This window comes from Gossypium hirsutum, chromosome A11 (genome assembly GCF_007990345.1).
Source record: "Gossypium hirsutum isolate 1008001.06 chromosome A11, Gossypium_hirsutum_v2.1, whole genome shotgun sequence".
In the NCBI taxonomy this organism is placed as follows: domain Eukaryota; kingdom Viridiplantae; phylum Streptophyta; class Magnoliopsida; order Malvales; family Malvaceae; genus Gossypium; species Gossypium hirsutum.
This window is the reverse complement of record NC_053434.1, coordinates 14,889,945-14,911,928: the sequence shown is the minus strand read 5'-3', so window position 1 is coordinate 14,911,928 and position 21,984 is coordinate 14,889,945. Positions and strand designations below refer to the sequence as shown.

At 34.2% G+C, this 21,984-nt stretch overlaps 3 protein-coding genes across 5 annotated transcripts; 2 read left to right on the top strand and 1 right to left on the bottom strand.

The window, feature by feature from the left end:
* Window positions 1–324: 324 nt before the first annotated feature.
* Window positions 325–6,094, bottom strand: LOC107924740 (E3 ubiquitin protein ligase DRIP2). Of its 2 annotated transcripts, XM_041081143.1 has the most exons (7): window positions 5,522–6,094; window positions 4,686–4,785; window positions 3,567–3,900; window positions 2,961–3,403; window positions 2,807–2,857; window positions 1,140–1,212; window positions 325–663 (listed from the first exon to the last, which is right to left on the bottom strand). In XM_041081143.1, the coding sequence occupies exons 1-7, from the start codon at window positions 5,634–5,636 to the stop codon at window positions 487–489; spliced, it is 1,293 nt and encodes a 430-aa protein (XP_040937077.1). In that variant the 5' UTR covers window positions 5,637–6,094; the 3' UTR covers window positions 325–486. The 2 variants fall into 2 exon arrangements, with proteins under 2 accessions (XP_040937077.1, XP_040937078.1); XM_041081144.1 differs by lacking the exon at window positions 1,140–1,212.
* Window positions 6,095–15,072: 8,978 nt separating this feature from the next.
* On the top strand, window positions 15,073–21,284 carry LOC107924229 (probable galacturonosyltransferase 6). Of its 2 annotated transcripts, none has more exons than XM_016854575.2 (10): window positions 15,073–15,660; window positions 16,000–16,034; window positions 16,118–16,159; window positions 16,258–16,405; window positions 16,502–16,572; window positions 16,750–16,982; window positions 17,152–17,509; window positions 18,321–18,842; window positions 19,593–20,763; window positions 20,837–21,284. In XM_016854575.2, exons 1-9 carry the CDS (start codon window positions 15,549–15,551, stop codon window positions 19,866–19,868), a joined length of 1,797 nt encoding a protein of 598 aa, XP_016710064.2. In that variant the 5' UTR covers window positions 15,073–15,548; the 3' UTR covers window positions 19,869–20,763; window positions 20,837–21,284. The 2 variants fall into 2 exon arrangements, with proteins under 2 accessions (XP_016710064.2, XP_016710065.2); XM_016854576.2 differs by having other exon boundaries at window positions 15,080–15,660; window positions 19,473–20,763.
* LOC107924230 (photosystem II reaction center W protein, chloroplastic) lies at window positions 20,676–21,156 on the top strand. Its single transcript, XM_016854577.2, has 2 exons — window positions 20,676–20,763; window positions 20,837–21,156. The coding sequence occupies exons 1-2, from the start codon at window positions 20,676–20,678 to the stop codon at window positions 21,154–21,156; spliced, it is 408 nt and encodes a 135-aa protein (XP_016710066.1).
* Window positions 21,285–21,984: the final 700 nt, after the last annotated feature.

The following is a 21,984-nucleotide window of genomic DNA, read 5'->3' as shown; positions in this document are numbered from 1 at the left end:
GAAAATGAAAAGAAAAGTGAAACAATTTGTAAATACGAGCACTAATCAATATTAATTTATACTAGTTGGTATGATAGTTGCAAACTGAAGCAAAAATAAAAACTGGAGGATATTACCATCAATCTTATTTTATTTTAATTTGGGCAATACAATGGGTAATGACATAATTCCAACTATAAAACACCTTAATAATAATAATTTATTAAAATCATTATAAAACATAAAACTTTTAATTGATCAACCCATTTTATAATTTTCTTTAAGACATTGAAAAAGAAGACCTACCAGTTGTAACCGAGTAGAAAGTGAAATGAAGCATTGGTATAAAGAACAACAACTCACTCAACATATGCCATCATAGAATACATGCCGCATCAAAATGTCCTACTCTATTTGCCCCATCAAGATTCCAATAATGACTGATACATATCATCTATGTTTGCATTTAAGATTATTGACGTGGTGGGAAAAGAATGAAACAACGCTTTATTGTTGCCCTGACACTTTTCGAGCATATGCCAATACCATTACAAAATCCTTTGCACAAGAACCTACAGATGCAGCTACACGTTGTGATGTCGATGTTGTTTGTAGCCACAAATCCACTAAATTATACAACTGCAGTGTGGGAAGCACAGGTTGTCCCATGCATTTGATTTCAACCTGCCAATATAAGTATACACATTATACATACCAAAATGTAAATAAAGATGATACAACCACTTTCTTCTCACATTTAGTTGGAAACTTGAGAAACTCGCACATCTCAACTTTTAAATTATTCCTAGTTTCTGAGATAAGGAACCTTAACCACAACAAATGACTAAAGTAATTCTGGTGGCTGAATGAGGAAATTTGTTCAGGTAGTGAGAGGAATGTTGGACTAGTTTGACGCGCATATATGGGTATGCCATATGCAGGCTCTCAACAAAGTGAAGATTAAGGCTTGCAATTATTCTTTTCTAACCATGTTTCGAAATACTCATGCATAAGACAAAAAAAAGCAGTTTATCATATTCTAGAAAGTGCCTCGTTGATGAAAGTAGACATTGAAAAACCAAAAGAAGAAGCTAAAATCATTTTGGCCAAATTTCTTCTTAGTGAATCATCAGAGAACATTCAAGGATAGATTGACTTACCTCAGCTTCATCGGTAAGGTCCAATTTCTTGATCAGGTATTTTTGAATAAAAGAAACAGGCATATTTCCATCCCTGACACAGTAACAAATAAACGAATATGAACCATTCTACCGTTTCAAAAAATCAGAAAGTTAAAAACTTTCAGGGTTTTGTAGCAAAACTTATATTGAAAAACAGTTTAACCAAAATGGTTACAGAAGATGCGGCCGTATCTAAAGTGACACTGACAGGTAGCTATCATTCAGTTCAAAACTCTAAGTGAAAAACGCAGGCATCATCCCACATACCACATGACCTAAATTAAATATGTATGAAAACAACATAATTCATTTCACAAAACACACAGGTCGTTCAGGGCCTAACTGTTCATCATGTCACTTTTTTCAGTTTTCAAATTTATATTGAGTAGTTTCCAAGCATATCCACAAAAGATGTACTCAGCTTGCAGTCTTGTCGTAATTGCTTTAGGATTCCAATAAGGAATCTAATGTAAAGTTAGTCGACGATAAGTCCTCACTCCTTACAAAATAAGGAACTTATATAAGTAAATGAAAACCAGGATCAAAGTGCCCCTTTTAATCACATGATCTGCTTGACACTAATTTGACCATTACAATGTCTGGAACGCAAGCCTAAATGATTTAAGTTAAAGTAGAAAATGAGCGAAAATAACCAAGTCATAAAATGATTTCACCAAGTAAAAGAAGAACCTTTAAAGAGAGCTTAAAATAGGGGGAGAAAATTACCCATAATCCGTGGATAGAAGCCGGATTAACAATAGAACTAGAGAGACCATTTTCATATAAAACAATCTAAAACGAAAGTAATTTTTATCCAACTATTACTTGTCTTACCACACTTTTATGTGCATTTTGTGTTTTTGTCATAGGCTTACCAGATCTTTATATAACCACCCACACCCTGGCCAAATGCTTTCTAGAACAAGTTGATGAAAATTAACATTACCAAAGGTTGATAAGAAAATGCTGTCTAGAAGGTAACACTCGACTACTAATAATGGTTGTTGCTCTCACCAGTGCTTTATTTCTATCTATACTCTAATGTCTAGCCTTCTTATTCATGACTCTTGGTTATAAGCATCAGTTGTCGTAAATACTTGGAGATACTCAGCATATGAGGTCCATTAGTTAAATCCATGTTGTAAACAAGGCAGGACAGTTATAAGTCATCCAGTAAGCATTTCCATGCATAATTGGTGGAAGTAATTCAAACCCATGATCTACTCGGTTGCCCATGAGTTCAGTACCTACCATGGCCCTAGTTCTACAAGTGAAACTTCGTCTGTATAAGTTATGCAGAAAGACTACCAAGATATGTATCGTTGCCTTCACCAGTATCTTTCTGGTCTCACAGTCCATTATAACTCATAACTCTAAATTGACTATCACTTTATAGACTTCAGCATATAATATTTATTGAATCCCATTAGCAGTCTAGATTGGTAACAACCCAAATGTCTGTTCTCTTTTCCATCACCAAGCCAAAATAACATGAGATTATGGTACAAAAAACAGGACAGTTGACTGGTAAGAATCATGGTGCTAATAAGCAACAGATCAAATTTACTATCTTCAGACAAAAGGAAGAAGAATATATGTAGCAAGCTATTGCAAGACTCATGAAGGAATTGGCTAAAGGAACTTACTTTATCCTTAGGTAAATTGCAGGAATCCGAGGGAGGGGAGCACCTCCTTCCCTGAAAGCATTGAAATTTTAATCAGTTTATGACCAAGAAAAATAATCTTAAGACAACTCCCTTTTCACTACATTACAGTTTGAAGGTCAAAATAAATTCTTACTGGTCTTCAGAGGCCACCAATGAGAACCAAACAGGACCAATTCTTCTTCCATGCTTTGGGCCATATGCATCTAGCACAGCTTGTGGAGAAAGGACAGAATCCCCAAATCCAGAAGCCCTTTTTCGCCGGATCCTGCGTAACTTTTTTGGAGTTACAGTTTCTGAAGTTGCAGGACCAGTAATATTCTTTTCATCCTCAATTTTTGTTTTGCATTTGTCTTCCTTATTTTTGCTTTTGCACATCTGAGCTTCAATGTTGGGGACATGGGTAGGTTCTAATTTAGGATCAGAACCTTGTGAACTAGACTTGAAGGACTTGGTTCTATTTGCAACCTCCACCAAACAATTCAAAGGTTTCCAAAGATCCAATTTCCCATCCCATGATTCATCACCATTCTTGGCGTCTTTATTCAAGTTTTGGCTAGGTTCAGCAGAAGAAATACACTGTTTTTCAATTTTATAAAGGCAACAGATATTATCAGTAAATCCAAAACATTAATTCATTTCAGGTAAATAAGTGTTTGAGAAAAAGAGAACTACTAAACAATATTGGACCTTGTGAGAGAAAAAGTCATCACATACTAAAAATATGCAGGCTTCAATTTACCTGTCTTTTATTTTGAGTGAATTTATTTAGCGTTTCAGGTGAGCTTGCACTCTCCTGGTGTTCCTCCATAGAGTCATCCTCTCTTTTAAGAGGCCTCTCCACTGAAAAACTGGAACCTCGCAAAGCATTGGCCTTTCTGGCAATAGCTTTTGTTCTCCTTCCAGTTAAAGCAGCTTGTGTTGATACTTTTGGGGCATTAACCACCAATGAAGAGAGTGACCTCTCTTTTCTTCTGGTAGGCATTGTAACTGGGGGCAGAACTTCAGGTGCCTTCACTTTTCTTCTTTTAAGAGGGAAAATTTTGGACCTCACATCTTGCAAATTATGGTCTGGTCTGATTTCCAAAAGCATAGAAGAATCTCAGTACACATTGATTTCTCCCAAATTTTGATTAAACAACATAAAGCATGTGCAGATAATCAACAAAGAAATACACAAAATAATTATTAAGGAAAGCCGGAAGGTGTGTGCAATTTTTCCCAATTGAACAGATTTCACCATGATTTCCGCATGGAGATTCACAATCCCATTAAAGCAATGAGTTCTGACAATTGCATAACACTGATAGGTTCTGCTTAGACATTTCACTTGAAATTGGCTAAGTTACATACACTCAACTCTATTAGATAAGGGAAGACAAATAAACCTCAGGAGATGGAAGAGAGACTAAGCAATATTGGTTGCTAGTAAAGATATTCATGTTTTTCTATCTTCTTTGAAAAATTGGTAAGCATGGACTCCAATAAGATGCATTGTAATTTCTGCTCTTTCCACTTCAAAGTTTTCATTCAATGCCTTACATTTGAAATTTATGGAATCAATTAAAAGATGAACGGCATGTAGGAGAAGCCACTTTCAAACCTCTAAAGGATGGAATAAGCTCCTAATTAATACAGATTAATGATCCTAAGGAATACATAGGATATCAGTAAAAGCCACCAATAACCACTTGAAACAAGTAGAGATCTTTTGGAGCATTGACAAGACTAAAACTAGAATGACTACTTTATATGTAAAAAAAAAATTTGTCACGAAGAAAGCAATTAAAATATAACTTATTAGTTATGACTATATGAGGCAGAGAGAAGGTGGTAGAGAAGAATATATAATGAAGGATACCTTAATTTCTCCAGAGGAACACAACCCAAATCAATGTTGCATATCGGACAACACTCTAGTTCTTCGTCTTCTATCTTACCGTATATGCACTTTCTGCAAACTATATAAATTGAAAAGAGTAATCTATCGTAAGTTTATAATTATTAATTCAACAGACTTACAAGGCACTGAAATAAAGATCACATACATCAATCGTAGGGAAGATCTTAGCGGAAACAAGTTGAGAAAGTGAAGGCAACTAAAACAATTGAAACTCTGATGTAACTCGTAAAAGAGTTTTGGTCCTATTATAATTCATAATTGAAAATTCATATTACAGTTTGAATCGTGTTATGGACTTGAAAATCAAATAAGGAAAGCTCTAAACTTTGGAGAACACTGTTAAATTTGAAGTACAGTATATGATAGTAAGAAGCCGCGGAAAATGAAAACTGGGAGCAATTAATTTTAAACAAACGGATTAACATTGGAATAAACAGAAGTCACGAATGAATACATTGAAAATCCAGTTTCCCAATGACTAAACTGAATCACCAACAAATATGTACGCATTAGTTTAATACCAAGGTATTCTCACAAAATGCCTTAGCACCAACTGGTAAGAAGCAGAGAGATAGGAAACAAAGCAGCAATGGAACTGAGCATTCAGCGAACAAGTCAAGAGAGAGAGAAAGAAACGAAATCAAGAAAAAAAACCCAGATAAGAAAGTGGGAAAAACAAGAGCAACCAGATCAGAAGAGGAGCAAAACTGGAAATTTCCAAGAATTGAGAACAAATGACCTAACAATGAAGGAAATTTAGAAAGGGAAACAAGAAAAGGAGAGAGAAATCTTACACGTGTGAAGGCATTCAGATATGGTGGTGGCATCTCTAAGAAGCTTATTGCAAAGAGGACAAGTCATGCATGCCGCAATTGTTTCTCTCCTCACTTTGACGACCTGATTCGCCATCTGCCCTTCTCCTTCTCACTTTGAATCTGAATAAACCCCTCGTGTCACTGCATGTCAAGGAAAAGCAAAAAGCAAAGGAAACTTTACGTGCATATCTTCATGAAAAACGGCATCAGAACCCATGATAGAAATACTGAGGGATTATAAACAGAGAGGTGGATGGGAAAGGTAAGAGATACGGGGAATGTTTTTGATCTGAAACGATGGAAATGGAGAAGGATGATATTGAGATTGAAGAAAAAGGGAAAGATTAAGGGATGAGAGAAGGGTGATTTTTTGACGTGGAAGAATAAGGGAGGAGTCGGATTGCTGGAAGGCAAGGCCAAAGCCTGATCTGAATCTAGCAACACAACAAATAGAAATACAAAGAAAAGACCAAGGAGGGTGTCGTAGGAAGGAGGACGAACCTAGAGTCTCTCGCTCTCTCTCTTTTGTTTATTTATTTATAGATTTATATTCTTCCTTTTGGTTTTTTGTTTTTTTTTTCAGATTTATAAATTTTATTACTGATAATAATATAGTTTGAGTTGATACCTTGTAATTTCTGGATGAATTATAATATTCTTAAATTTAAGGGTTTAAAAAAATTATAACTTTAAGACGGATTTAAAAAATTTGGGTGCGAAAGAAAAATAATATCAATCTCTAAAACATTAATATTTATACAAAGTAAAATAAAAATAGATGATATATTGATTTGAAAAAATCAAAACAATTATATAAATTTTTTTATTGTAGTCCTAGTTGATAGTGTAATAGTATCATCGAATTTTTCTTGTATTATAATTTATTTATATCATTCAGTAATTTAAAAATTTAAAACAAGTGCTCGGCTCCAACAATTAGGATTTGGAATTTTGAGTGGGCGGGCGGTGACTGCCTAGCCCTTAAGAAATCGGGAAAAGGAGCAGGTGCCACGAAGGAAGGGGAATTGAGATAAGAGGGCTGCGACTTCCCTAACCCTATCTTTAGGCAGGCTCTTACACTACTACGTCGTTTCAATTTGGCCGGCTATTATAACTGCTAACCCGTTTTTCCTTTTAAGAGTTGGATCCAACTTATTCCCACATAATCATAAAATATATTTCACAAATATTTTTAAAGGATGTTTTTATTTTTTTATTTTTAATATCATTTATGTCCATTTGAAATTTGTTATTATACCTTTTATTCATATTATCATCAAAATTCGAATTTGGAATGCGATAATCAAATATTTATTTTATCAAATGCGAGAAAGCAAACAAAGGGAAGAAAGCATCTAAACTATAATGAACAAGAAAAAAAAAAGAGATGGTAGGTAGGCATGCTACATTGGCTGGGTGTTGGGTGGTCAACTTAGCAAACAAGCACGCACATAATGGGTACGGTACGAGGCAAAGCTACCTGGGAATTGACGGAAATAAAACAGAGAGGGCTGGAAGTGTTTATTCTGTTCACACTTAAAACAACACATGGATAAGGCAAAGACTGATATTTCTCGGTGTTGCAATGCACTCTCATATAGATGTTGTTAGAATTTCGTTGGAGTTAAAGAAAGGCGTTGCCAAGTAATTTTACTGAAATTTCGAAAATTCACCCAAATTTAATACATGCAATTTCCTTTTCGAAATTTTATTCAAAGGGTGATTCAAATTTTAATAATAAAAAAACAAATAAGTATATATGTTTTCATTTAAAAAATTCAAGTTCAACAACAATCCCCTTAGAAGCAGAAGACGAAATGGTAAAACAAGATTTTGGGCAGGATAAATGAATGGTTAATTATTTAATAAGCAGGCTACCGTGTTTGATGATCAGAAATAGTAATTATAGTATATGTCATGGAAGTTGGGAAAGAAAAAGAAATGATAAATGATGATAGAGGGCGGAGCAGTAATTGATGGATGGCGTGCTCCTCACCTAATTACACAAACACTAGGCCTTGACCTTCCTAATTCCTCTACAACAGTTTTGAAGTGGCCTACCAGATGTGAGCATGAAACAAAACACATGATGAACGCAAAGGAAAACAAACAAACATATTAATAATATGCATGTGTTAATAGTTCTCACCTACTTTGCCACCTAGCCACTATATATATGACGGCATAATGATGTATATTTTGCCAGAGCAAAAATCTCATCCATTCAAATATATGGCTTAAACTTAAATTAAGAACCAAACAATGGACAGAGAAATCCTGCCAAAATCTCGACGGGATCAAATATAAGCACCCAAAAACGTTCCAATCAAAAATTAGTGGTACCATTTTCTTCCCCAGTGTTCATATCACTTGGGACCCGACGGGTGTTCTCCTTGGCCTTAACATGATAGATTATTTGAGGCAGTCACCTTTTAAGTTATGCAACATTAATTGGGATTATCGTCAAATAGTTCATAAAATAAGACACAACTCACTTCCGAATCCAAAACCTGCCTCAATCCAAATAAATAATACAATACTAATTAGCCAAATTAGGATGGAGTTATACCATCTCCAAGTTGATTAAAAAATGCAAATCTTATGGATTACCTCGTCTGCAATTATTATAGCTTTACTGTGTAGCAATCAACTCATTAGAGTCTATATAATGAGATCTGCTTGAGGAAACATCTAACTCGAAACCATGGAAAATGGAAAAGATCTAAAATCAAAGTTACCTCCAGTGACTTTTTTCTCTGCCTAAAATGGTGGAAGGATAGGACAACACTGGATCGAGAATATAAAGATATCTAGCATTGCATTGACACATAATATAGCCACCCTTTTTGACTATTGTAATCCGGCTTGTTGCCACCGTCGTTTTCTTCTTCAGCCAAGGAAATTGCATTTCCACAACCGGAACCAAATACAGCTCTCGAGGCTCGAGCCATTAGGAAAAAAAAAAGAGAGAGAGAATTAAAGCTCCGAGTATAGCAAAAATGGAAATTTTATTGAGTTTGGAAGAGAGAAGAGGGAGTGTTAGGGTTTGTGAAGGAGAGAGGTGGAGCAGAGGGTAGGAAAATTAGGGACATAATTTGGTGCATGGATCGGAGTTGGGGTTGGCTGATTTGATAGTGGAAATGTAAATGTATCAGTATTGAAGAGAGAATAAATAGAAATCCATAGGGGGTAAGCAGAAAATGTAACGGAACTTATTTTTGCTCTCAACATTTGGCGCCTGCTCTAACGGTCTTTTGAGATTATTGTAAATTTAACATTTATTTGTAACTACTATAGATTGAAATCATTCTGGTGCTCAGTCGTCGAAGCTAAATTATGGGTGCTGTTTGATGGCATCTTGATAGCGTGGAATTAGTGAGCTCAAAAAATCATAGTAGAAAGTGATCTGAGAGTCAAATCGATGACTTTGGGCTCACACTGTTGAGACACCACAATGAAAAGTCCAATTTCAATACAGATACAGAAATGCAAGCCTCACGACCGATTTTATACCCAAATATGGTTTCAGCATTAACCATGAATTGAAGCAACTCAACCAACCGCAGGATGAAATTGAAAAGAGGTGATCGACTTAGAAATTGTTTTATTGTAATCATCCTACCTGCCTAATTTGTTCTAAAAAATCATCCCAAGATTCTTGATACATTGAAACTTTTATAAGATTTGGTTAGAATTTCAGTATGGATCGGGATGGTCAAAATGCCATACCTTTAACATTCACTATAAATTTGTTATCTTGCTTGCCTGTCCACTAAAATGACAGAATTGATCCAACTCTGCTAAAAAAAGAAAAGAAAAGCATTTAAATGTACATGTGGGCAAAAGCTGGGGTGATAGTGGATTCCATTCTATGGTATAGTTAAGGTTAACAATGGTTTTTTCTTTTCTTGATTGAATATAATTTCAATTGCAATTAGCCTTCCATTAAGTTGTTGTCTTTGGATTCGTTTTGTGTTCTTGGGATGAATCTTCAAGACGTCCTTTGTTCTAATTTTCGGCGTATCATTACCCGTTTGTTTAATATATGATTACCTTTGCTTTCCCCTTATGGTGCTTTTTTTTTCATTTTCTTTTATTTGTGATAGCTTCATTTAAAGTTTGTGTTGTGGATTAAGGTTTTATTTGATAAGGTAAATGTTAGAATTGTGTGATCTGAATATTATTAAACAAATATAATAGTAAAATAAGAGGATTTGTGTAAAACTTAAGGCCAAAGGTTATGCGGCACTATAAAACTACATTTCTTCTGCTTGACATTGATTAGAATAAGGTTTTTCAACCTTTAAATAGATGTAGTTGAAACTTATAACACCCTTAACCCTTATCCGTCGCTAAAACAAAGTTACAGAGCATTACTAGACTTTTTAGATCAAATACGAACATTTTATATCATTTAACATACATATCAGAAACTAATCATAAATCACTCATATTGTCCCTTGTATGAGCATTCGATGCCCAAAATATACATTAGAAACAATTCGGGACTAAACCGAAAACTCAGAGAATTTTTCACAAAACTTTAAAATTTTTCCTAGGTGCAGGGAACACACACCCATGTGGCCAGGCCGTGTGGGCATTCAAAATAGGGGCACACGGCCGTGTCCCAGCCCGTGTCCAAATTAGGGTGCTTACTGACTTGGGCTACACGGCCAAGCCACACGCCCGTGTGCTAAGCCGTGTGAAAATACATGTGCATTATGTTTCTCAATTTTAAGGATGCAGGGGACACACAGCCAGACCACATGCCCATATGTTAGGCCGTGTGTCACACACGGCTGAGACACATACCCGTATGAACGAAAATAAGCCATTTCATGGCCACTTTTCTCACCTTTTTAGGTAGCACCCTAAACACAACATTTTCACACATCAATTTACCCCCAACCAAGCATTCAAAACAAGGCAAAATCATGTTTTCAACAAAACATATCATCACATATACTCAAATACCCAACTTACCTATTTAGTCCATCTAACTAAACTACTAAAGTTCCCTACCAATTAAATACATAAAAACATACATTATTTAAACCAACATCACAAATTTACTTCATATCCAAAATAATATATATGTATATATTTAAGATGATTATATAAACAAAACATCATCCCTAACATTTACACAAGCCAAACTTTGGTCAAAACCATACCATCCCTATACATGCCATATAAACCGTATTAAACGTACAAAAACTACCGGAATAAGCTGGATAGAGTGACTTGATGTGCTGATCCGATCTTCCGACCTCACGAAAGTCTGCAAGGACATTAAACAACAAAAGTAAGCTTAATGAAGCTTAGTAAGTTTGATGGGTTAAACATAAATCTTACCAAACCTACTATAACACATTAATTAAATATATTCATTCAATGTAAACTTCCTGCCAATCACAATTTCAATCGACGAATACACTTATTTCAGATCAATATCAATAACAAATAATATGTCTTTCAAATTTTAATTACATATTTACTTACCAAATCTTCCCAAATCAGAGAACGGCTTACGGATAAAAGTACATCGTTTTCAGAAGCCCGAAGGTTGAACAGAAGCTCATGAGAGCTAAAAAAATACCCATAAGGGTTGAACAGAAGCTTGTAAGAGCTGAACGAAAACCCATAAGGGTTATACAGAAGCTCAATAGAGCTGAACGGAAACTCATATGAGTTAAACAGAAGCTCTTGAGAGCTAAACAAAAAGTAAACATGAAAGTTCGAAACAAATGTTGAACCTTAATTTACTTGGGTAATTTTCCATATTTTCCTCCAATGCTGTTAATTCGTCAAATGCCGAATATACTCAAATCTCGCGTTCCATTTGTTTCGAATATTCAATTCAATTTATAACTTTAACAATATTTCATTTTCAACCATAGAATAAATACATAATACCATTCATCAAATGAATATAAATATTTAAATTTAGTCGTAAGAACTTACCTGCATTGAATTGTAATATTTGTAGAAGTTCAGGGACTATTCCACTAATTTTCTTTTTCACGAGTATCTAAGGGATCTTGATCTAGATTATAAAATTACTCATTCATTAGCATATATTTCAGTTCCAAATCACTTCACAATTAATACCCTCAATTTTTTGAATTTACACAATTACCCCAAATTTTACAACTTTTTCAATTTAGTCCCTTAACTAATTAGTCTATCAAATGAACTAAATTTTCTCAATTGATAATTTATCTAAATATTCTAGGCTATCTTACAGCCCTTAATAAACAAAAATTTAAAATCAAACCCTAATTCTTAATCTTTTCACAATTTGATCCTAAAATCAATATTTAATATAATCACTTCATAAAATCATCATACAACAGAATTAAAACTCTAAATTCATGTTTATTCATATAATACATCCTATATTATTCAATGGTAATTTCTAAAATTTTCAATAAAATAAAAAACTAAGGTAATAGTTAGTTGGACCTAATTGTAAAAGTCTCAAAAACATAAAAATTACAAGAAAAGGGCAAGAATTAAACTCGCTTGAAGTAAAAATATAAAAACCAGCTTTAAGAGCTCTTCAATGGTGTTTTTGGACAGAAAATTGATGAATAAAATGTCTAGAAACTTTTAGGTTTTTCAATTTGATATTTTAATTTCATTTATTTTCAATTTTTCCCTTTAATCACCTCATTTTATCCTTTTTTTGTGTGCTTATGCTACCTCAGCCATTTCATTTAGGCTCAATTACACTTTAAGTCCTCCCTTATTTACCATTTAAGCCATTTAATCACTATTTCTTTTAATTAGCAAGTTTTGCACCTTTTTCAATTTAGTTCTTTTTAATTAATTAACTATCAAAACGTTAAAATTTTCTAACGAAACTTTAATGCTACCTTAATAAAACTCTGTAAATATTTATAAAAGTATTGACGGCTCGATTTATGGAATCGAGGTCTCGATACCTCATTTTCTAGACCAATTGACCTAATAAATCCTTATAAAACACAAATTACTAATTCAAAAATCTTTCTAAAACCACATTTGACTAGTAAATACTAAATAATAAAATTTATGAGCTTATTCGTCGAATTTGGTGGCCCCGAACCATTGTTTCCGACACCACTGAAAATCGGGTTGTTACAAAACTCCTATTGTATCATTCAATTTTCAACATTGTGGTTTTTTTTAAAGAATTTCACCGTAAAATTTGTGTGTTTTTTTTTGTGATCATTCTATGTTACCATTATTGATGTTTATTGTAACAATAAATTCATTTAAAGTTTTAATACTTTTTTATTGGTCTGCTTTGTAAAAAATAAAAAATAAATAAAGTAATTTGATTCCGTTTATTTAGAATAGTTGAAAATAAATTGTATAATTTAAATTATTGATTCCTCTATTAATATGTTTTTTTTATACCAGATTCAAATATAACCAAAAATACACACAATTACCTTATGAACTGCTATTATCAATTTGTTTGAGCAAATGAAACTTGCTTTCCTAGTTACCCAATAAAGTGCTTCACGATTCTCATTAGACCAAAACAAGTTTTGCATCATCTCCTTTAAAGTGTGTATGTGCTTGATTTAAGCTTTTAGTTAATAGGAATCTGATTCTCTTTGATTATTTTTCCTATTAATTTGTCTTTTGCCCAATTGACACACAATGAGACTCAAATATAGGTAGCCATCTCTAGAGTGAAGCGAGTTAGTAACAATTTATGAGCCATTCCGTTATCATGGTGGAAATTCCCCTTGATGATGCACCATGATTTAAACTACGATATTTTGACCAGGAGGACTCAAGAGGTGAATGTGTTTCTCATGCTCCAACCAAGAAAAATATTATATGAGTTAGTTGCAATTTCTCTTGGTGGTACAAGCACTTCATTATATTCTCGTAGCCTGGGTTACTCCCATATCAAGTGTGTCATTTTGGTATTACTTATTAGCTTTGAAGTTGCTCTAATCATTGCTACAGGATTCTAATTGACACCCTTGAATAAGAGTTTGTGTAACACCATTTACCTGACCCGATCATCGAACCTGAGCTATAGGATGTTACATTCGTTGTCGGAACAACTACAATAAATTCTAATACACTTCAATCATTACAACATGCTTACTTGTATAAAACACATTTCAATATGACAAAATCATTTCCAGGTCTTATATGAGCTTACCAAAGCTCTTTTACTAACTTAAGGTAAGGTTGGTTAAGGACTTAATTGAAAAGTTTTCAAATTTACAAGATGGCGTCGTGACATTACCAATCAGTGAGTTACGTCGTGACTTCAAAAATCTCTACATTGCGAAGCCACTCACTGTCGATCTATGTTGCGACAATGCCCTTGTTTTGGCAAAAATCACATTAATACTTATTTAATGCTTCATACCGAACATGTTTTTACATCCATATCAACCTTTCAAATTCAATCAACATCAACCTAAACCAATTTATCTATGCACAACATCATGCCAAATTAAATTTATAATACTTTTACACTCATGACACAAGCACATATTCAAACTTAATCATTCCAAGTCTGACATATAAAGCTTAAATAAGCTTGAAATCATAAGTTCAAATGCATTTAGCAAGATCAAGACTAAGCATCAATTCCAATGCCTCAGCTCTATGCCCAATTTGCCTTTATCTATTGTAGTCTTAACTTATAAGATACCCTTGAACTTCCTTTTGAATTTTGGATGACAAATTCTACTCAACATAAACTCAAATTTGTTGAAATTGATGTAAAGCTAAGAGAAGAAGCATAATTGGTCAAGAATTGGAAAGATTTTCTATTAACTTTGAAGAACTAGTTGTCATTAGTCCAAGGTAAATGTGAAATCGAGATGCTTTTTTGATTCAATTTAAGTTTATGTACTTTTCCTTTCTATTTACCTTTATTATTAAGTCAATGTAGGCAACCTCCATGCTACGCAGTTATAAAATTGCACGCAAGAAATTCAACTCAATTTATTATAGGCTTTGTTCATATCGGATGTAGAGCCTCTAAATTGCCTTTACCCATTGTCTTCCTTTTAATTTGCTGACCAACTATGATCCTAAGTTGATATTATGATTGCTTTGTTTCCCTTTATTTTAATTGTTTCATTTTAGTATTTCACAATAATTTAAACCCTTTTATTTATTATTTATCTCTTAGTAATTTAATTAATTGGATATAATAATCAACTTAGTTTAAGATAAAGAATAAATAACAAAAAAATTAAATCTTTATATAATACTCAAATAAAGTAGTTAAATTCTACTAAAATTAGTTTAAAAAAAAGAATTCTACTAAAATTAATCAAATCGTTGGCCAATATCTGGGCAATAAATTTATACACAGCGTTCGCTGGTGGACGATAATTACTCGCCTCTTCAGAACTTTTTTCTCTTGCGGATAAGGACTAAAAAAGTCTTATCCAACATCTTTACCCATATGGAGGAAATTTAGCCATGAATCTATCAGCTGTGTTCTAACTGCATCTCAATTGTGTTTAAACATAAATACAATTATAGAACAACATATCTTTATACTTTTACTTTTTATTTATTATTAGTAACTGTAAATTCCTAGTGGTCTAGCAATGGAGTAAGAAACTTACAGACTTTCCCGCAGACACGAGTCCACAAAATCGCGAGGGATAGCTGGACCTAACAAATAAAACATCATCCTACGCATAGGATTGGAGTACATACTTACTTTCCACCAAAATCAACGGCCAACACCCTATTCCTTCAATCAATCACAGTCTCAGTCCCGAAAACGTGAACTAAGCTCCAAAGCTACATACACTCCTCCCTCTGAAACAGCCGCAAACCACCCAAAAAATGAACCAAAAATCCTAATTTTTATTTCTTCTATAATTCCTGTTTCTTGTTACGAAGCACCGAATCCTTGCCGATTTGAGTCTATGTATTGTGTTTTTCTCGAGAACGATTAAGAGTGGACAAGCAAATACCACTTTCTTTTTCTTTTGCGAGTTTCGTCCTTTTTTTTTGTCGGTTGATGAAGAAGTGTCACCGATGGCAGAGGATTCTCATCCTCTCTTTGCTATCTTTCTCTGTATTCGCTCCAATCGTGTTGGTCTCTCAGAGACTTAAAACCCTCACTTCCTTTGGTAATTTTTTTTCCAACTCTCTAGATTATCATGCTCAACTGTTTGTAGTGAGAATTCGAATTATTTTACCGTCAATGGAGTAGTTGATCAGACAAGAAAGCCAAATGAGCATTACTTAGCAATTTTTTTTTGTATTTTAGGTTACAGAAAGATTTGTATAAATATCAAGCTAAGTTGAATTGCCGAATCGAATGTACTTCATTAAAAAAAAAAGGACAACTTTTATATTTTTTAGTTTTGGCCTTTCGTGATTTGATTTCTTTTTCTTTTTTTTTTCTTTTAAAAAATCAGATGTTGATTGATCTTGTTTTGTTTGCATTTGTGATACTGTAACGGCAGGCGGGAAGGAATTTGCGGAGGACTTGCCTAGTGTTGTATAGATCTCTCTTCCTTGGATCTGTTGTATTTTATTTTTGGGGGATAAATTTCTAATGGGCTTCTGCTTTATTTGATGCAGAATTATATGCGAGATGTTTTAAGACTTAATTCCATTGAACAGGTAGCTTTAAGGTTTATGGATTTATTTTATTTTTCTTTGACCATTTTATCTTCAAGTGTTTTTGACAGTTTATCGGATGTTTGTTTGTTTGTTAATAGGAAGCTGCTGAAGGACTAAAAGGTCCAAAACTAGTTGTTTTCAACGACAAAGATATTAGTCCTGTAGTTAGACGCAGTTCTTATGAAGATCGTGATTCAGATCAATTCAGGAATGCACAAGATGATTCTAAATTATTAGAAGCAAACGGTTAGTATTACGTGGGAGCATGTAGTGTCTTTTGTTATTGAATTTTAGTTTATTGAGTTGATTGCGACTCTGAGTTGCTACACTTTCTAATTTTAGAAACCAATGGGAATGAAAAAGACAAGCATCAAATTCAGCAGACTATCATACAGATGAACTCTAGAGAAAAGGTGTGTATGAATCTGAAATATTTTGAGATGCTACATATTTGAATGTAAGTTTAGACTATTGATGGTTACAGTGATGGGGTATGGAATCGTTGTTTTCCAGAATGGTCAGAGCAATAGCGAGTCAAGTTAGTTTGTTATTTTTGTAACATATGGTTGCCACTAACTTATTTGCTGCAGGAGCAATTCAATCAAGAAATAGGTAGAGATGATCAGCATTTGCAGTCTCCACCATTCAAGGTTGTGGACGAGAAGGTAACGCAAATGAGAGATCAGCTCATTACAGCAAAAGCGTACCTAAGTTTTGAACCACCAGGTAGTAACTCTCGCTTGATGAAAGAGTTACGAGCACGAATCAGAGAGTTGGAACGAGTTGTTGGTGAAGTCAGCAGGGATTCAGATTTGCCCATGAGGTAAAGAACCGGACACTACAGATATATATTTCTGCTTTTGATAATAATTTTACCAAAGTATTTTTTATTCAATAATGAACTTGAATTCTTGACTACTCTTAAGTAAATAAGTTAGATTTGGGTTGAATTGCTTCCACGAAATATAATTGAAGGGCAGTTAAATTTTCAGTGCTTCACAGAAAATGAGATCTATGGAGCTTTCTTTGGCCAAAGCAAGTCGTGTATTCCCTGACTGCTCTGCGATGGCTACAAAACTTCGTGCCATGGCTTATAATGCTGAAGAACAGGTTCAGGTAATGAGGAATCAAGAGTCACATCTCCTCCAACTTGCTGGAAGGACTACCCCTAAAGGCTTTCACTGCCTCTCTATGCGGTTAACAGCTGAATATTTTTTGCTTCGACCTGAGGAAAGGCAGTTCCCTAACCAACAAAATTTGAATGATCCTGACCTTTATCACTATGCAGTATTGTCAGACAATGTTCTGGCTGCTTCTGTCGTTGTTAACTCCACAATTTCCTCTGCTAAGGTAAACTGCTTTCTGTTATGCACCTTGGCGTAGGATCTAGTCACAGGTCTAGACGAGAAAGAATTCTTTCTTCGACCTATGGTTACTCAAAAGGCTGATTCGTCCTTGACTGAACCCCCTCTCAAAATAACGTTTCTTTTGATAGAATAATTACTTTTCCTCTTTATTTCATATTGACAGCCTTTTATAGACTGTTAATGACAAAGGAAAGAGTCCTAATTGACATAAAATAGAATTCGTAACTTAGAGTTTATGAAGGAAATAAAAACCTAATATAATAGATAAGTAAAACTAAAACTCTTAGTAAAACCTGATATATAATAAATAAATAAAACTAAAAACTCCTATTGCAATTAAAGTGTCCATATCACTTTCATCCATTTTACATTCTTTGTTATTAAATTTCAATCTCTGCTTATGTTATGATGTTAAACATTCTTTTGCTTATTGAAAGTGTTTGTCATTACAAAGAATCACATAACAAAATTGTGTATTAGTTCTTGTATGGGTTCTCTATGGTTTTACATTCCTGGACAATAATTGATGCATTTGTTATTCATAATGATAACAATGGCTCGAATTTTTGTGGCTTAAGCTTTCCAAAGTTGCCATGGTGTTCATTTACCTTTGCTTCTTTACCATAAGCTTATCCCTATACTGCCATCAGATAAATTCCTCTTCAATAAGATAATACTCCTGCTATTTTTCTTTATTTATTTTGATGAGTTACATGCAGTCAGTTCAGGATTGAACCTACGATTTTACCTGTTAGTGGATATAATATCCCTGATAATTAATATTGGTTATGCAGGAGCCTGGGAAAATTGTTTTTCATGTGGTGACCGATTCTCTCAATCTCCCAGCAATTTCAATGTGGTTTTTATTAAATCCTCCTGGCAAAGCTACAATTCATGTTCAGAGCATAGAAAATTTTGATTGGTTATCCACTAAGTATAATTCGACATTGAATGAACAGAAGTCCTATGATCCAAGATATTCTTCTGCCCTTAACCATCTTCGGTTCTATCTGCCTGACTTCTTTCCAGCACTGAATAAGATTGTGCTTTTTGATCATGATGTGGTAGTACAAAGAGATTTAACTGAAATTTGGAGCATTGACATGAAAGGGAAAGCAAATGGTGCAGTGGAGACCTGTCTGGAAAGTGAAGCCTCATTTCGTTCAATGCGTATGTTTATGAACTTTTCAGACCCATTTTTGGCAAGGAGGTTTAATGCAAATGTTTGCACATGGGCATTTGGTATGAATTTGTTTGATCTACATGAATGGAGAAGGAAAAACTTAACCATGCTCTATCGAAATTACTTGCAACTGGTATGGGATTATAATTTCTTTGTATTTGCTTTTTGCTTTTTGCTTTTTGCCAATATTCTAAGCTTGTGAATTTGTTTTGATTCTATTGATCTTTGAAGCCTGCACATTAATTCCTTGAAAAGCTGGTTAATGTTATCAGGTGCTTTAGGTTATCTTTGTCAAGCGGAAGTGCTTTAAATTTTCCCTAAAGTCAATCCGTCTAAATTTCAATATAGATTTTCCTGCCCTTTGTCCTTTATTCCCCGCACCTTTTGGGGGGGGGGGGAGGGGGGTTTCTCTGTCTAAAGCACTAGCTCGGTGTTAGTGTGACCTGTGAATGATATATGCAAACCAACATCTGTACCAGTATATTAGACTTTTCCAACCCTAAAAAGCCATAGCAGCGTTTAGGTATATTCATACTAGGTAGTGATTTCTATTTGAAGTGTTTTGCAGACTATATATCTCCTCCTAAAATGATCTATGGTACATTAATTTCTTCCTGTTCTTTTTTGTCAATTCAAAGCTCTGGAAATAATTTTTTATGAATGTGAAACTTGTACCCTTTAAATCATGAGTTTTATACCAATTGTTTGCTTCCAGAGATGTCCATATAAATTAATTAATTGACATCATCGCATTTTCTTTCAGATGCTGTTTTGTTCTGGTCCGAGGAATCTATCAAAATTCTGATTCAAAAAGCTTACCATCTTGTGTTCTAGACTGAGGTTTATGAACTATTGCATGCTGTTCATCTCGTGTTTTTGACAGGGACTTAAGAGGTCATTGTGGAAGGGAGGAAGCTTGCCCATAGGTTGGATTACCTTCTACAACCAGACTGTGGCTTTAGAAAAGAGATGGCATACCCTTGGGCTAGGTTATAACTCAGATGTTCCACGGGGTGATATTGAGGACGCAGCAGTTATACACTATGATGGAGTCATGAAACCCTGGTTGGAAACAGGAATCGCTAAATATAAGTGCTATTGGAGCAAACATTTGCTGTATGACCACCCTTACTTACAACAGTGCAATATCCACGAGTAATTGAAGTTGACATTATATAAGTGGAATTCTTTGATTCATACCATTACCAGTTGCATCTCTCGGAAACTGCCCCTATTGATCTGATTCTTTAACACTTACGTGTGATTTTCCAAATCGAGATTTCCCTTTAGGTCCCGGCTATAATCTCTCTTTTAAGGGATAAAGTCTATTTATGGGCAATGTAACTAAAAGGAAACAAGTTTCTGCAGAGATGGTTGCTGCATTGCATGTATTCATTTGTACATTACTGATATCACATTTCCACTAGGTTGAATTTCTTAGATTCTTGGAATGTTAGAGGAGCATATATGAACTTTTATTATGGGATGTCATTGTTGCTAGAATTTTCAATTTCAGCTACGGGATTTCTGTGGGTTGCGGCATTTGTTCTTATTTCCGAGGATGTATCTTTTATACGAATTCATTATTTTATCAACAGATCAAAAGATTATGTCTCTTTTTTTTTTTAATGTTGTTTCTCTCATGTCTATAATTGTTTTTTCATTTTCTTTTCAGATAATGATACTCTTTAGAAAACCAAGTGAATAATTTTTAGTTAGCAACACGAAAATAACAGGTCAAAAATTTCTTGGTAAATAAAAAGAAGGGGAACATTGACTCTGTATGCGGGCGTATGGTTGACACGTGGATGAAAATGGTTGGGTTTATGTGGATAGGGGGATATCTCTAAATCTCTTAAAAACTTTTTACGTTGTTAATGAAATAAAAGTGATAGCCATTGGAAATCCAACTGCCCCAGAGTATTAAGATCTTATTTGTTCTCTCTTTCTCCCAATTGAAAGGAAAATGGCAACCATATCTACTACCACCTTCACCTCATCAATCACCCCTGCACTCAAGCCATCAGCAAGGGTTGCATCCCCAGTCGCTATTGGTAAGTATATATAAAATTAAAAGATTATTTGCATTTTCAGTTTTTCATCTTAGCTGCAAATTTTTGTTTACAGGGTTTCCTGCAATTGCAAAGAAGGGGAAAGTGATGTGCTCCATGGAGAAGAAGGGTTCAGGAGAGGAGAATGGGTTAACCATGGGCATGAGAGCATCACTATTGGCAGCAGCAGCAGCCTGTGCAGCAACGGTGTCAAGCCCCTCAGCCATGGGTCTGGTGGACGAGAGAATGTCCACAGAAGGGACCGGACTTCCCTTTGGTTTGAGCAACAACCTTCTTGGGTGGATACTATTTGGTGTATTCGGCTTGATTTGGGCACTTTATTTTGTTTACACTTCCTCCCTTGACGAGGATGATGATTCTGGATTGTCGCTTTAAGCCAACCCTTTATTATTATTATTATTATTTTTTACTTTATCATTTTGGTGTATGTTGTTCATTGCAATTTGAAAATATCATGTTCAAAGGGAATAGGTAGAAAAATCAAAAGAGTTTGGCTTTCCTAATTTCTGACTTGCATTGCCACTGTGTATTATATACATTCTTTTTATTTCATTTGGTCAATATAGGAGAGAATAAGAGGCTCAATCAATGGGATGTTTCATCAATTGGTGCTTTTGCTTTTTGGAAAGAAGATTTGGATTCTCTTCCTATAAATTAATAGAATGGAATGGAATCTCCGTCTCTTCGAATGGTGCCTCAATTTTAGACGTGTAAATACTAAAAACCACTATTTTAGTTCCACTGTTGCACCACATTTTGGTTTTTCATTTTCCTTCCCCACCGAATATTAATCTTTAATTTATGTCTTAAAATCAGCAATTGGTTCACAATATACTCACTTTGATTTTTTTCACGTAAAAGGTTGAGTTCCCATCCCATGCATGTACAAATTGGTTCATTTTGATTAAAAGTATCGGAGGTTGCTGAAAATCAACATTATTGTTGATATGACCGAGAGCAGCTATTAATTCATCGAATCCAACAAGTGAAGCTTTTTATATAGGTTGGATATGTTTATAGTTTCCTAAAATCGCACCACAAAGTATCATCTCATTTTATTATTTAATCTCTAATATTTTTATTCTTAGAAATTTATTCTGGATTTAAAATTTTAAATCTAGTTATTAACATTATTAAATTTTTTCTAATAACTTTGTTAGTGTGACATCCAAACTAAAAAAATGTTACTCAATGGGTAGTTAT

Bases quoted from the DNA above. Each gene is read 5' to 3' on its own strand.
- LOC107924229 (XM_016854575.2), top strand. From the start codon at position 15,549: ATGAAGAAGTGTCACCGATGGCAGAGGATTCTCATCCTCTCTTTGCTA. The intron at 16,573-16,749 runs GTGTGTATGAAT...TATTTGCTGCAG, and splicing joins AGATGAACTCTAGAGAAAAG to GAGCAATTCAATCAAGAAAT. The intron at 16,983-17,151 runs GTAAAGAACCGG...TTAAATTTTCAG, and splicing joins GATTCAGATTTGCCCATGAG to TGCTTCACAGAAAATGAGAT.
- LOC107924230 (XM_016854577.2), top strand. From the start codon at position 20,676: ATGGCAACCATATCTACTACCACCTTCACCTCATCAATCACCCCTGCA. The intron at 20,764-20,836 runs GTAAGTATATAT...TTTTGTTTACAG, and splicing joins TGCATCCCCAGTCGCTATTG to GGTTTCCTGCAATTGCAAAG.
- LOC107924740 (XM_041081143.1), bottom strand. From the start codon at position 5,636: ATGGCGAATCAGGTCGTCAAAGTGAGGAGAGAAACAATTGCGGCATGC. The intron at 3,901-4,685 runs GTATCCTTCATT...TTTGGAAATCAG, and splicing joins GTTCCTCTGGAGAAATTAAG to ACCAGACCATAATTTGCAAG. The intron at 1,213-2,806 runs GTAAGTTCCTTT...TTACTGTGTCAG, and splicing joins GCAATTTACCTAAGGATAAA to GGATGGAAATATGCCTGTTT.